This window comes from Tiliqua scincoides, chromosome 3 (genome assembly GCF_035046505.1).
Source record: "Tiliqua scincoides isolate rTilSci1 chromosome 3, rTilSci1.hap2, whole genome shotgun sequence".
Taxonomy (NCBI): Eukaryota; Metazoa; Chordata; class Lepidosauria; order Squamata; family Scincidae; genus Tiliqua; species Tiliqua scincoides.
The window spans coordinates 211,829,925-211,845,793 of NC_089823.1; the positions used below are offsets into that span (position 1 = coordinate 211,829,925).

The 15,869-nt window shown below is 43.2% G+C and overlaps 1 protein-coding gene across 1 annotated transcript in view; it reads right to left on the reverse strand.

The window, feature by feature from the left end:
* Nucleotides 1–15,869, reverse strand: part of PLOD2 (procollagen-lysine,2-oxoglutarate 5-dioxygenase 2) — a 68,429-nt gene that overhangs the window by 41,049 nt on the left and 11,511 nt on the right. The window contains exons 2-3 of the mRNA XM_066619007.1: nucleotides 6,949–7,040; nucleotides 2,787–2,923 (exon numbers count right to left, since the gene is read on the reverse strand). Of these exons, the coding sequence (XP_066475104.1) occupies nucleotides 2,787–2,923; nucleotides 6,949–7,040 (229 nt within the window). The remainder of the gene's footprint in view (nucleotides 1–2,786; nucleotides 2,924–6,948; nucleotides 7,041–15,869) is intronic.

The window sequence follows — 15,869 nt, forward strand, 5'->3', positions numbered from 1 at the left end:
ACATTTGAAGAGGTCTTTTGTGAATTGCTCAATGTGTGTCCAGATGGCCTCCCAACACATTTCCAAAAGCTGTAAAAAGAGGGCTGATGCAGGACAACTACAGTGGTGACCTTGGACACTACTACTTTCATAACATATGCATGCTATTTATCTAAGCAAGGATGCTGATGTTCTAACAATCAAGTGCACAGCTTCAGCTGGATAGCATGCTCCAGTCTTAGGGTCTCAATGTATGTATTATTCATGAGAAAAATCAGTATGATAGCTATGAAACACATACAGTTAGGGTACTCGATTTATTTCTTGCTCTTATTTTCATGCCTTTTCTTAAAGGCAATGCCTTTAATGCCATTGGTATAGGAAAATAGCACAGAGAGCTACAGGTTTACAAGAGAAAAGTGAAGGACTCTCTACCACTCTAAGCAGTTTAACAGGTATTTAGGAACTCTGGGGGAAATGAAGCCTATTCAATAATATGTATGAAGTTACCTCGTGGGTTTATGAAGACTCCCACTGTTTTGCTTTCTCCAAGGCTTGGCAAAAGGATGAATGTGAGAAGCGTGTCTTGGAGTCTTTCCAACTTAAACAAAAAAGTGGTTGGCTTATGCTACAGACAACCCTCCTTCCAAGCTGGCTAAGTTTGTGTTAGAGACAGTGCAAAACAAGGACAGCCTAACAGGAACAGGAGAAAGCGGGGCCGAATAGCTGTGTACTTTCCCTCTTTGCAAAGGCTCGACTGCAGCAGCAAGTTTTGACCAGTGATGGGAACCAGATGCACTCCAGAGCACAGCTTCTCAGACAACATTTTTCCACCGCAAGTCAGAATGACCTCATGTTATTCCTTAACTTGACCCCTCCCAGAAGGCATTCAGAAGGCATTTGAGCTACTTTTGGAATAGTCACAGCAGTAGAAAAAGCAAAGGAAGTCTTAAGCACTTCCAATTTGTTTACAAATTCAAACATCATATTGCTTCCTGAATGCCAGCTTTTTTGTCTCTCTGTACTGCATGTCACATTTGCTCAAGCCATAACTTCCTTGTTTATTGGCTTGCTTCTTTTAGCACCCCAGCTAATTTCCTGAGAATTTCTTAAACAGTTACAGTGCAGGTACGGTGAACAAGTTACGCGCTACCTCCTGCACTTCTGAATACCTCCCTGATGCGACTGGAACGCACTTCCAGTTGCGACTGGGAGATCCTTGAGGCCCTCCAGATGCAGTCTCAGGACCCTCACTGAGTCAAATCCACTGCACAGGAAAGGGGCAGGTGGTCGGCAGGCTTCAAATTGCCTGCCCTGCCTACTTGATTGGCAACCTTCAGTCTCAAAAGACTATGGTATAAGCCTACAGCACCCGGTATTCCCAGGCAGGTACTTCGTAAGCACCAAGCTGGCAGGGAGAAGCAATTTGGAGTTGCAGCAGATTTTTTCTGTAATCCTTCCTCCACAGTACTGGAGGGAGAAGGAGGCTACCATGCTCAGCAAGTCAGAAGATTGGAGCACCCAGTGCAGCACTGGATTGGAGAAGGTGGTAAGCAGACATGTTGGGGGCTTCAAGCCCCAGGCTGTCCACTTACTGCCCCTCTAAGGTTGTCATTCAACATGAACATTTCAGGTGGCCTCATGGATGGGATAGCCCTGCCAGTAGAGACAGTCATTTCATGTGCATTTCATGGGGAAGGGGTCATGTGCATTTCATGGGGACCCTGTGGTCATGCCTGCCAGTTCTGTGTATTCTCTGCACCTAATCTTTGTATACTGAAGCTGTATAGAAGCCTCGTCATGTACCCCAGCAGGCTAGGTAAATATAACCTGTATCTTTGAAAAGCGGAAGATATGGACTGCATGTTTTAAGCCTACCCATATTAGTCTGCACACTATATTGCAAATGCTCCTTCCAACGCGTTGAGGTATGGTGTGGTGAATGAATGAGGTCCCCGGCCACTGCAGGTAGAACGACCATTTATACCGGCTTAAACAGGCTAGCAGAGGAGCATTAGACTTTACTTTGACAAATATCACATAAATGCTTGTGTGAATTACACAATAACTCTGGTCCTATACTAAAGGGTAACCAATCACCATCAAGTAATCCCAAATACTCGTCCTAAGTGACTTACAGATCACCAGAGCTCAGTCCTGTCATTGTATTCAATGACAATATCTGGAACACAAACAGTAAATGAAGAAGATCTCAGGTATGTCCACTGGACACTACTGAGACATCATAGCTAAATTTCCACAAGCAAAGACTGATGGAAAAGGCTTTCACTCCAAAAAATACATAATTATCAGTCCCCACATCTGAACTGAAATGCAGCACTGCTTCAGTTTAGAATGACCTTCGCACCTCTTTGGCTGTTCACTGTCTATTCCTTATAGGGACACTTTCTATTTCAGACTCAACTGAACAATGCCTTTATCCATTTATACCTGACAGGAATACGTAACTCATAATACAAGAGTGTCTGTTTTAGAACAGAGTGTCCTGGCTTATCAAGCCTAGAAACATTTCTCTCCTCACTACCACTACCCACCCAAGGAACAGAGCAGTCCTGACCCAGTGTCAGCTTTCGCATCTGCAAATCCATTCTACAAACACAGTCTCCTCCATGACATCCTAGCCTAACCTCTTTCTCAGTAGAAATCAGGCAATAACTTTCCTCAATTTAACATTAGGGTAGAGGAAAATATCTGTATGGTAAACAGCAACATGTCACAACAAAGGTGACACAGACAGGTTTCCCGTAGACTGAAGTATGAAAACCAAAAGAAAGAAGTTATCCTACCTGTTAACATACATAATCACTAAGTCCTCCTGGTCAGCATATGACTCAAGTGCAGATTTCAGCAGGCGGACTTTCTGGCCTCCTCCAATAGAGTTTAACCCATCTCCGCCTTTCCATGTTTCACCCATACCAAGGACCTGGAATGAGAAGAAAGTGTTTCAAGAACCACCAAAAACAGTAGAAGAGCCCTACTGGATCATAGCAAAGATCCATCTAGCCCAGCACTCTTTTTATGTCACCTCTAAATCTAGGATTTGTCCACCCATCAATTGGCTGGTCAAGCACTGTCCAAGTTGACCAGTCAACTGACTACCTTTTATTTGATTATAGTCAAATAGCCGCATGAAACCAATGAAGACAGCAACATAAGTTGTAGGTAGCATAACTTTGTACGTAACAACATAACTTGTTCTATTTTATCATGCTATCATTTGTTAGCAAAGGCAAGAATAAGAGTTGCTTACTCAACACACCCCTCCCCCCCCAGCCCAAATAAGCATTAGTTGGGGCAAACTTAGCAGGATTGTGAAACTTCCCTACTGGTCACTTGATATAATTTCCAGGTAGAATGAAGAACACAAAGAGTTTTCAATGGCAAAAATCATTGCTTAGGATTACTCATGACTATATTCTGCTTGCTATAGGACAGGGGTCTCCAAACCCCGGTCCAGGGGCCAGATGCAGCCCGCAGCGAGCCTCTATCCGGCCTGCGGCCAGCCTCTTGTCCCCTGAAAGCCTCTGGCCCACTTGACTGAACATAAGAACGTAAGAACAGCCCCACTGGATCAGGCCATAGGCCCATCTAGTCCAGCTTCCTTTATCTCACAGCGGCCCACCAAATGCCCCAGGGAGCACACCAGATAACAAGAGACCTCATCCTGGTGCCCTCCCCTGCATCTGGCATTCTGACATAACCCATTTCTAAAATCAGGAGGTTGCACATACACATCATGGCTTGTACCCCATAATGGATTTTTCCTCCAGAAACTTGTCCAATCCCCTTTTAAAGGCGCCTAGGCTAGACGCCAGCACCACATCCTGTGGCAAGGAGTTCCACAGACCAACCACACGCTGAGTAAAGAAATATTTTCTTTTGTCTGTCCTAACCCACCCAACACTCAATTTTAGTGGATGTCCCCTGGTTCTGGTATTATGTGAGAGTGTAAAGAGCATCTCCCTATCCACTCTGTCCATCCCCTGCATAATTTTGTATGTCTCAATCATGTTCCCCCTACAGGCGACTCTTTTCTAGGCTGAAGAGGCCCAAACGCCGTAGCCTTTCCTCATAACATGACCAGAGCTGCGCTCTGATTGCATCTGGAGGGTGTTCTGAGGGCCGGAGAGGCTGAGTGAATGAGCCCACTCATTCATTTATTCATTTATCTAAGTTCTATCTCTAATTTATTTATTTAAATTTTATATTTAACTTTTTTCCCGGCCCTCAGCACTGCACCAGATATTTCATGCGGACCTCTGGCCAAAAAGTTTGGAGACCCCTGCTATAGGAGATATCCTTTCTTCATGTGATGGCCTGCCTGATCTTTAAAATTCCCATATGGGATTTGTCTCTGATCTGGGGGGGAAACAACAACATCTGTTGAAAGAACTAAAAGCAGTGGTTGGTGTCAATGACAGCAACAGGTTGGTTGCCCCTTGCAGTACCTTGCAATACCGCTGCCATTGGTGCTGAAGATTCAGGGGTTGGTCTAGTCAGGTAGGCTCTCTGGCATGAATGCTCAGGCAGCCTACCAGGAAGTAAGTAGAAAATATTTTTACGTACCTCCTACAGACTATCCAAGTGCCCCACCACAAGATGCAGTGTGTGCCTTTTTGGTGGTGCATGCATTGACACTTGTGGTGATGGGGATAAGATTGGGGCATTAGTGTATCACCTTTGTTTATTAAAAGCAATTTAAAACAAAAACAAACACACACATTTGGATATCATGTCCTCCAACAGTGAATGCCTATTAAACCAACAATTCAGCATCCATAAATGTTCATGTCCCAAGCAGTACTGAACATAGTGACATCACTTCAGAAATATGAGTTCCTAACCACTTCAGTTCCTAACCAAATACTAATCCAGCAATTACTCTCCTGCACACAAGTTATTCACAGCACTGCCTTCCTGAGAAACAATTCTTAAAGCAAATGAGACCTAGCAATATAATATTTTAATGGTGGAAAAACAGTGGAATGGAAATAGAACAATGCCCATGGGAAATGACAAAGGTTATATGTGAAGTAGGGGTATTGCTATTTTGTCTTACCACTTGTAGCTATTATTTCTTTGCTTGATTGTGGGGTAAAATCATATGGTTCACATCAAATTTCTGAAGATCACAATGATATTTAATTTCATATGTAGAGATGTTTGCGAACAGAGTTATTTATTTTACCCAGAAGTAAGCTCATTGTGTTCAGTAAGACTTACAACGCAATCCTAACTTATGCTGGAACAGGCAGGCCAATAGGCCTGCGCTGTATCCAGCGCAGGTTTTGGGCTGGCTGAGGCTCAGCCCGAGGCATGTGGAGAGCCACAGCAGCTCCAATGGGTCTACTCAGATCTGTACCACCTAACGAGGTGGCACATATCCAAGCAAAATGGGGCAGCCAGGAGACTCTGCCCGGGAACAGGGCTATTGCCTGGTGCTAGCCCCACCTCCTGCTCCCCACTCGCCCAACCACAGGACTGCTGCCCACCCTCTACTTGCCTCAAAACGCTTTCTCCCCGCCTTCCCCATGCCCCCTCTACACCTCTGTTCATATGACATATATTATATACAATGTTCTTTTGCTTGCTTCTATTAATTTTGCAACTTCAAATGGAGATGAAGAGTCCTCAGCAAGGTGTGGGCTGGGGATTTTTTTGACATGCTTTTCAAATGAAAGCATCCTGAAACCATTGCGACCCTCCTCAAAATAGCCAAACTGCTTTCAATACAATCTGTCGCTTGTAAGGAACAGGACTGCTGTTAACCACAAAGGGCACAAAAATCCATGTGAGGAATTCTGCGGAGCTGAGGTAGTAAAAAAGATCAGAGAGTTTAGGGAGGCTTTTTTGGGTTGCCAAAAAAACATTCCACACTGCTGGTTTTCTGTTACTGGCCATTGCAACAGGATAAACATTCATGCTGTCACAGCTAAGGCACTTTTATAGCACTGAGATGCCAGAATAGCTGGTTTAGGTTGGACCAGTGTGTGTTTAATTGGTTGACTAATTGGCAAATAAGCAATCGGTATTTAGTGCTTACTTGAGATCTTTGCACACAGTCGGAATCTGGAGATAGCAAGTGGGGAGGAACTGCATCTATGTTGCCTACTGATCCTGCTTTCAATCTTCATGCATTCAGTTTCCCTTTGTGAACCAGAGCCTAAGCACTTGTACAGCCTATATACAACTTGTATGCACACAACACATGGGGACTTCTTGACTGTACAGAGAGATTGTGCATACATAACTTGAACATGTGTGGGCTCTCTTCATAAAGGGATGCTGAATGTATGGAGGCTGAAAGCAGAGACAGTTAGTATCATCTCATTGCTCCTCTACAGTATCACCTGATACCAACCATGTGAAAAAGGCATTTGTCTTGCATTCAGGTCCTGGAGAATCTAGAAAGTGAACACCTTTATTAGATCTCCATCGCCCATGAAACTCTGTGATTCCCGAGATGAGGATCACACAAATCAATGAACAAAAAATCCTTTACAAGGGGCAAGACCAAAAACAAAGTTAAGAAAATGCCAGGAGATTGAGACATTGGTCCCATTAAATCTGAAGTCACAGAGTAAAACAGAATCATAGCCAAATGCTTGAAATGGTTATTAGAAGCAAGGAAAGTGGAATGGAGACAAGTAATATTTACACAGACTGTGAATTAAATGTTTCCAACACTCAAATCTGTGGAAGACTCTCCTGAGATAAGTGCAAGCCAAGACTGCCATCTGGAATATTAAGCACTAGGCAAAGCAAAATGAAAGCAAACTGATGGTAGGGAATAATTCAGAAATTGTGAGGATATACACCAAGTGCCCTCAGAAATATTTTCCATGAATTCATCCTAAATTTTACTTTAACACAGCACAGCTTAGCACATGGGGGTGTGCACATATACACAGAGGCACAGGTGAAATTCCTCCAGGGAGCACACCATACCTTCACTGAGTAGTTGAAGTGCTGTGCTGATTGCATGAATCGGTGAAAGCCATCCGTCTCCTTCGTTGCTACTGTGAGAACTAATAGTTTCTCTGGTAAGAGGGGAAAAGAAAAAAGAAAGAGAGAGAGAGAGAGGCATTAACTTATTTATAACTGAAATAAGTAATATTTTTAAACATTGTGGTGGCAAAGAGACTGAGGTTTACTTCACCAACAGTTAAACCTTTTTGAAAATAACTATTGTTAACTAACTAGGCCCTTGACAACGTCTGGATTTTTTTAATAAAATTTTTTAAAAATCTTTTTATTTACTACATACATCATATATTCATTACTGTCCAGGTTTGTGAGCACAACCCCAAAATCACTAGCCAAAGCAGAATTCCTAGCCCACTTGTCCACATACAGAAGGTCATCAGAAGGGGCCCTGTTGGTTGTGCCATCATTGAGAGTGGTGAAGGGAATGGTGGCCAGAAACAGGGCCTTTTCGGTGGTGGCACCTGCACTATGGAATTCCCTCCCCTTTGAATTGAGAGCAGCTCCCTCATTATTAGCGTTCCGGCGGGGCCTGAAGACTTTTTTATTCAGGAAAGTCTTTGAGGCACCATAAGGTCTGTTTTTATTATAACTTATGTCTTTTACTGCATGCTTTCAGTCTGCTGCTATGTATTTTATCTCGTTTTAATTGTTTTTAAGTGTTTTGTATTTTTAATGTTTATCTGTATTTTTTAACTTGATTGTTAGCCACCTTGGGTTAAGGCGGAATACAAATCCAATAAATAAATAAATAAATACACCTTTGTCAGTCAATAATTAATCTGCTCATGTTCAGAGTGTGATGCTGATAATTCCAAAGCTACAGGATTGAATCCCAAATGGGCTATCCCAGGCTAGACCAGGGCCCCATGGTTCTGCCTTTCGAGGAACGTCTTTAGCTCAGTGGTGGAGCTCTTGTTTAAAAATATGTAAGAACCCAGGTTCAGGTCCTGCTTCTCTGCTTGGCAATGCTAGGAAACCTCTGCCAAAGATAGCATCTACTGACTGTAGAGGCATCTACTATTGCTACTTCCATATGTAGCAATTCAGTGTTGTGTAGAGATTAGAAGGTAAGACAAGGCCTGGAAGAGCAGGGTGTACATTTTCACTTGGTTGTGAAGCAACCTGGAACTCTGGGTGGTGACTATCTTTCAATCTAACTGATTTCAAAGGGCTGTTGTGAGAATAATATAGAAAAAGAATCACATACAGTACATTGCCCTGGGTTTTTTGGAGGAACGAAGGAATAAAAATATGATAAATACATCCATTTGTTGCTCACTGGAGGACTGAAAGAAGCATTTTTTTAACCCTTCTTGGCCACCTAAATGCAATTATTCCAACAGACAACCAAATAAGTGGCACTTTACAAGACTATTCTATTTTCCATTGCTAATTTATAAGAAAACAAAACTTGGGGGGGGGGGCAAAAGGAGCAGCAGAAGCTGCCCATGGCAGCCAGGAAAAAGAGGAAAAGAGACTTTTTGACATCTGGCTACTAGTCCTCTATCGTGGTTGAGACTAAGCAGAGGTGGGCTGTTGGCCAGACTGGGCACTAGCCAGGTGCCCACACCCCTCAGGAAGTACACATTATGCGGCCACACTCTGACCCCTCTGAACAAGTTGCAGCAGTACTCCCTGCTATACTGGGGGGGGGGGGGGGGAGTTGCAGGCCTGTAGATGACTTTGCCCCAAGGATCTCAGCAATCTTGTGGCAGAATTGTGGCTAAGTGAGGCAGACCAATCAAGGGTCAGGATATTTTCTTATTGATTTTCTTGTTTGATTATATTTTTGTCCTACTTGTTGAATGCTTTAAGAACTCTCTGAGTGGGAAGCAAACACTAAAAACAAAACTGTTGTTTTTCAAACAACAGATCAAAACTGATGTTGATCTTTCTTTGAGGAGCTCAAAGCAGAGCATCTGACCTCATGATAACAACAACCCTGTGAAGTAGGTTAGGTTAGGAGAGAACGGCAGCCATTCAGAGTATTTGAAAGCTAAATGGGAATCTGAAAATGAATTTCCCACAGCCAGGCCCAGCACTCCAGCCATTACACAACATGCTGGCTCTTTCTTACAGTTATGTCCTTGTTTATTCATGGAAAACGAAACTCTACATTGCATATCAAAATCTCTCTCTCTCTCTCTCTCTCTCTCTCTCTCACACACACACACACACACACACACACACCCCTCATGAATAAAATTTACTTTAAATACTAAAAAGCACATGTCAAACCCACAAGGCATCCAGAAATTCAGAAAGCTGGTTTATGAAAAATGTCTGAAATTAATCTCTGTGTCATATTAATCTCTGTGTCATATTAGGCAAGGCATGACAAGTTCAGGCCAAATCGCTACTTGGCATCCTCTATATATAATGGGTGATCTAAAGGCTTGGAAATTCACTATTTCTCAATAATAGCCTTACAAGTTTTTGAATATCAGTGCAAGCAAGGATGAAGCCATTTGGAGGGCCTTCAAACTCATAGAGTATAATGGGTTTTCAATATGCTTGGCTTTTATAGGACAAAAGGGGGAAAACATTTGAGCAATAGAAGTTTGTTGTTTCAGGTTATTATGTCATCAGTTTGAACATTATTGGAAATTAGTCAGATGAGAATCCATTCCAGGCTCAAAGTCTTATTTTAAAACAGGTTTACTGCTGGCAGTGGGTGTAGCAATACTAAACCAAATGGGTCATTTAAAACAAAAGTAACAAGTAAGCACAACTCCTAAACAAATGCACACAGGCAGCCCAATCCTATTGTACCAATTCTACCACTGTAAATTGCCTTATGGCAGTTACAAAAAGCACTCTGGCAGCGCATGGGGTTGCGTGCTGCCGGAGAGCCAGTGGGGAGGCTGGAGATTCCTCATGATATCTCTGGTGCAGGCCCAAGTTGACCCACTGAGCTGGCAGGGGCTAACCTCAGGGGAGGAGAACAAATATTCCCTTCCCCTAACACAGGTCTCCCAAGGCCAAAACTTCTGCAGGATTCAGAAGGTGCTCCACTGGCACTGCTCCACTGCTGTATGGGATGTTTGGTGGGATTGGGTCATAAGTCCCCTATTTATGTAGGGTCTAGATTCTGGGGGTCTGTATGTAATTCAAAACTAGTGTAGGTCAGAACAGCTGGTTCTTGCCAGCCCAGCAGTGCTATTGAACAAGTGCAAAAGCACCAGCAAAGGACTACTGTGCCTGCACAAAAGCACCAATGCAGCCATCCATGCCTTGAACATCCATAAATTGAACATCCATAACTTGGGACTCACTAAGCTCACCTGCACTGAGCAAAGGGTTGGACTAGATGAATTAAAAGGGATTGGATAAGTTTCTGGAGGAAAAATCCATTACGGGTACAAGCCATGATGTGTATGCGCAACCTCCTGATTTTAGAAATGGGTTATGTCAGAATGCCAGATGCAAGGGAGGGCACCAGGATGAGGTCTCTTGTCTGATGTGCTCCCCTGGGCATTTGGTGGGCCGCTGTGAGATAAAGGAAGCTGGACTAGATGGGCCTATGGCCTGATCCAGTGGGGCTGTTCTTATGACTTTCAAGGTACCTTCCAACTCTTAACTCCCTTTGGTCTGGCTCTGTTTGCCCCCCCAGTGGTATCCTTCTGCCACCTGATGAAGGCATTTTTTTTTATTCAAGCTTTTGGTTGATCTCCCCACTTTTGTTTATATAGTTTGCCTTTTTTATTGTGTATTATTTGTTTTTGTGCTTTTAATGTATTGTTTTATAATGTTTTGGTTATATTTTCATTTAACAGAAAATGAAATGCCCTGTGGGGGCCTCTTAGGGGGTGAAAAAGCAGCATACAAATCCCCTGAAAATCTTCCCTGTTTTTCCTTTGTCTTCCCACAAGATCTATGAGAAAATGCAAAGGGCAGAAGAAAGTTATTCTGCTGGAAAGACAGCCAGTTAGCTATCTTTCGTCCTTCCTCTGGTGTGTGGAGAAATAATGAGGAGGTTTTTGAAACAGATCCTGTACAGAACTATACAGCACACTGGAAAATATGACTGACTAAGCCAAATTACTACCTTAGTTTTCCCAGGCAAACTAGTGTACATTTGGCAGCAGTTGCACAAATTGATTTGGGAAGAGGAATGTACACCAGTCCTTTCTGGTGGGAAAGAGAATATCAAGGGTTTGAGCAATGAGCGCCTTTACTAAACAAAATGCTGCAAGTGTGAGTTTAGTTGGAACAAATATGAAGATAATTCCTTGAGCTAATTGCCCAAAAACAATCAGAGAAATGTTTGCATTGACAGGAAAGCATTATCCAACTGCACTAATGAAAAGTTATCACTATGTCAGTATTCAGCACAAGTGGAATTAGTCGACAGAAGGGATTCCTGAATAACTTCATAATGCCTGTATTAGTAGTTTACCTCAGGATAGTTTACCTCATGAGTTTACCTCAAGAAGTCATAACATCCCTCAGCACAAGATCTATGAAGTATTCCAATGAAGTATGGCACTTGTCTTTAAAGCAGCTCTGTGTGTGTGTGTGTGTGTGTGTGTGTGTGTGTGTGTGTGTGTGTGTGTTGGTTTGGCACAATTATATCCAGCCATTCAAAGGAGTTCAGACTACAAAAGTGAGTTTTCTTTTATTTGCACAACAATCCAGCAAGGTAGGTTAGACCAAGATTTAAAAGGCAAGCAGCTTTAAAACTACACGTTTAAAGGTTGATCTAAAAATTAGATTTAAACGTGCACCAATCACATCCAAGTCCCACATTCTAGTCAATCAATCACAGTTCAGGTGATTTCCCCCCCCCCAAAAAAAAAAACCCAGCCCCATACTTTAGCGATATGAATGCCCACCACATGTGCATGCCCTGGACTGTACTCTTTGCTTCCACTGCTTTCATTTTAAATCTTATTGTGAGAGGGGAGGCATGGGGTGCAGAGCCTGTTCTTCGTGAGGTATATTTTGAATGATCGATGACCTCTATTGTAGGACAATTAATTTTCTAGTACATCTTTGTTGACACTGACTGAGGTCTGGTTATTGTAGAGTAAATGAATACTGCAACTCAATGGTGGTTCCAGTTTTGCCTTAACTGTGGTTAAGCTTATGTCTGAACCGAGAATCCTGGCAAAACCCTGCCTTGTTTCAGTGGCTCTACTCACAACAGACGTGAAACTGTTCTTTTGTGTCTGTGAATCCCAACACACACACACACACACACACACACACACACACCCTTTTGTCTCAAGACCAATGGGAGTGGTCTAGCCCATGACACAAAAACTGAGGAGAACTAAGAATTCGGGCATTGCTTTGGCCAATTCATTGGAGGAATGGAGAAGAACCCAAAGAAATGAGCATCAGCCAGAAAAAGTCTGAACAATTTGTGATTGTGCATGGAATCAATTGTAACTTGTTAACATACCATAATTAAAGTAAGCTATTGATCTGTGTTACATCTGACCCATCCCAAAGGCCTTTACAAGCATAGACCCCACATGACATGAGCAGTGAGGAAAGTGCACTATACCAGCACCAGGTTGCTGGGGGTCCGAAGGGAAAACCCTGCATTGGGTCTCTCTCCTCCAACCCAAGCTCATTGGCAGTGAGTGGTAAAGATGGTTGCTTCTCTTCCCACCCTCCCCACTGGTGAATGAAGGAGGAATACAACCAGTGCCTCAGAGAGGGTGTGTAGTGGGTACATCATACCTTGGCCCACGGTCAAAAAGTGAGACCAGGAGCCAAAGGAAGCAAAAAAGGGGGCCTGGTTGCTGAATTCACATTTGAAGGGACAGGGCTAAAAAAAACAAAACACGTTGTAGCCCCTGATAAAATTCCCCTCAGTGACCCTGAATACAACTGACCAATGCTGGGGGATTGGGCCAGCCAGGTGGGCCCTCTACCAGTATCTGAGCTGTCCGATGCATAAAGTTGCCCCTGAATGTGTACAAGCTCACTCCCTTGCCTGAACACAAGTACAACCTGCAAGCCGGGGATATGATGTGGACAAGATCTGAGTTCAATTCTCTCCACCACACCCCCTTCTTCTTTCAGCAAAATCAGTACTAACTAATGATATACAAAATAGGTCAGAATTCACCATTTCATGATTAGGGAAAGGTCACAGCAATTCAAAACTAAAGGAGGTCATTTTGTACAAACCAGATTTGCATGAAAGTTATTATCTCTTGATAGGTCCATTTCAGCTTCCAGGCCTATATAATACGAATAGTACATCAATTGTCACTGCCCAGCTCTTAAGAAGCAGACGAGATCCATTAAGAATACAGGCTTCTAAAAGACTGAAGAAATTATTGTGGTGGCACTCATAAGTTGTATGCGCTTACAGAAATGCTCACTTCGAGCCAATTTAGAACAGACAGAATATGCCGTCATCCTGTCTTATTATGTGTCTGGAATTTCACTGCAATAACGCATTAAATTGCAGTTACATTCTCTATCCCAGAGCATATTACTAACCCTCCGAATGAGAACTGTTCCTTCTCTAATAAGGCACTGGAAAAATACTTCATTTGCACAATATCATAGGCTTCGTTCCAATTTTTTAATACGGGCCTGATGATGCACTGTCATTATTTCTAGGTTCCCTTTTTCTTCCAAGGATCATGCATGGTTTGTTTCCCACCCCATCACACCTGTGAGATAGGCTGAACAAACTCCATCATTACAAGAGAGCTAATGGTGATGATGCAACCAGGCAATGTGGAGCAAACTATTCTGAAAGTCACAGATTCACAAAATGCCTCATCTCTTTGCCAAACAAATCAATAGCATGTTGACAGACCACACAGGAAAGGCTGGCACTGCAGCTGCACTGAAATCAAAAAAATTACCACTGATCAGGTTGCCAAAGTCAAAAGGGCGACATGGGAAACAGTGGAGTACAATGGCTTGGCAGCAACAGAGTCTGGTTTCCACAAAATGACTAGCCAACTTTCCAGCACTGGTGCAGCCATGGCAATGGGGCATGCTCTGCATCCTGTGGTGGGAGGCAGACACGGAGGCCTCTTCAAGGTAAGAGATAATTTGTTCCCTTACCTTGGAGCTACAGTGCAGCTGCATCAGCGCTGGAAATCTGGCTAGGACTGGGCCCTAAGACTGCAATCCTATACAGTATACACACTTTCCTGGAAGTAAGCCCCATTAAACATGAGGGGACTTCTGTGTAAACATGTGCTATAAGTGAATGTTCTTAAGCAAATGGCTAGTGTAGAAACATGCATCAAGTATGCTATCACAGGAGCAGGTACATTTCATCATCACGATAGCCCAATGCAAGTTTTAGATATCTCATGGATGCTCTACCCAGGCACAGTGGCCATGTGAGCATGCCTAAAAGCCCCACCCTGTTCTTTCAAATACTATTCCCCTCCCACCATGAGCAGGTCTGCAGCAATTAACACTATACTCAGGGAAACATCCTCCCCTCCCTTCCGGGATACCAAATTTCTTCATCAAGGGTTCTCTCAGAGAACAGCATTTGTTTCTGCAGACAAATGTTCTTCTCATGATGAGTGGGATGGGGCTACATTTGAGAGCTTGGCAGCATGGGATAGAGGTTTCAAGTACAATATCATGGTGCCACATATTTGGGTACAGCATCTACATGAGATCTAACACCTGATTAAGGCTTAGATGTTACTGCAATACAAAACACAGGAACTCCTATAGCTATATTGAACTTGCTACCAAAGCAATGCTTTATGAACATTAGATGCTCTGGGACCACCGTAAGAGCCTTAGCACAGTGTAGCAGTGGAGACTGCCCCCACCCCATCTTCCTTGCACTCAGTTGTGTAGGCCTCTTGCATCACACATGACCTTCCCTCTGCATTATAAAATAGTTGTGAATAATGAATAGCAACTACTGCTCCAGCCAGAGTAAAGGAACACGGGCCCAGCTTTCAGGGTTTTATAGTCCTTGGCTCAGTATTGGTGGGGCAGGCTCTAAACTGGTGGGATTCTCTCATAATGAAATACATATGAACTAAGTTACCAGCAAAGCACTCTAGCTGCAATTCAGACAAGCCACATTATTACAGAGACATTCTATTCAAATGCAGGGAATGGGCCATCACCAGCCGTGTCATATTTCCGATTCAGTAACTTGAAGTTTTCTTAATGTCTAAAGAACTGTTGGTGATTCAACTCCAAGGCTTTCCAAAGCTACTGCTCCCTATTCGGACTACGAGGATTGTGTTTGTTCATTAAAGTAAGGGATATTTTACCCTGAAATCTGAACAATTTGAACATTATATCATGTCAGGCCTCAAAAAGAATAAGACACCAGTACTTTAATTCTTTTAACGCTGCTTTATTTGGCTGGTTGATGAAATGCATTAAAATATATATCTTGAATAAAGGATGCAAAATGGGAATACCTGGATAATGTGCTTGTAAGGGGGGGGGACAGATCCTTGGGGCACACCGCTTTTCACTTCTCACCATTGTGAAAATCGCCCATTGACAAATGGTTGGTTGGCAACCTTCAGTCTCGCTCTCTGTTTCCTGGTCTTCAACCAGGTCTCAATCCAGGAGAGGATCTGCCCTCTAATTCCCTGACTGTGGAATTTCATTTCAGTGGGCACCCATCTCCCACCAATCTTCTTGCTGTCCTTGGCTACAGCACTCTGTCTGATTTTACTCTTGACATGCTGCTGTCTGCCACACCTCTCCTTCCAGGTAGCTGGGGGGGGGGGGGAAATAACATAGTAGCAACATACATGGACTGTCTTTCAGCTGGCAGAAAAAAGAGAGGAGCTGTTCACTTACTGGGCTTTTGAATGTGGTTCCCATGCTGGAAATTTTGAGGTAGATCCCAATTCTTACCAAGTAGAAGACTACTGCTCTAATCAAGCCCAAGTTTCTTAAATGGTATA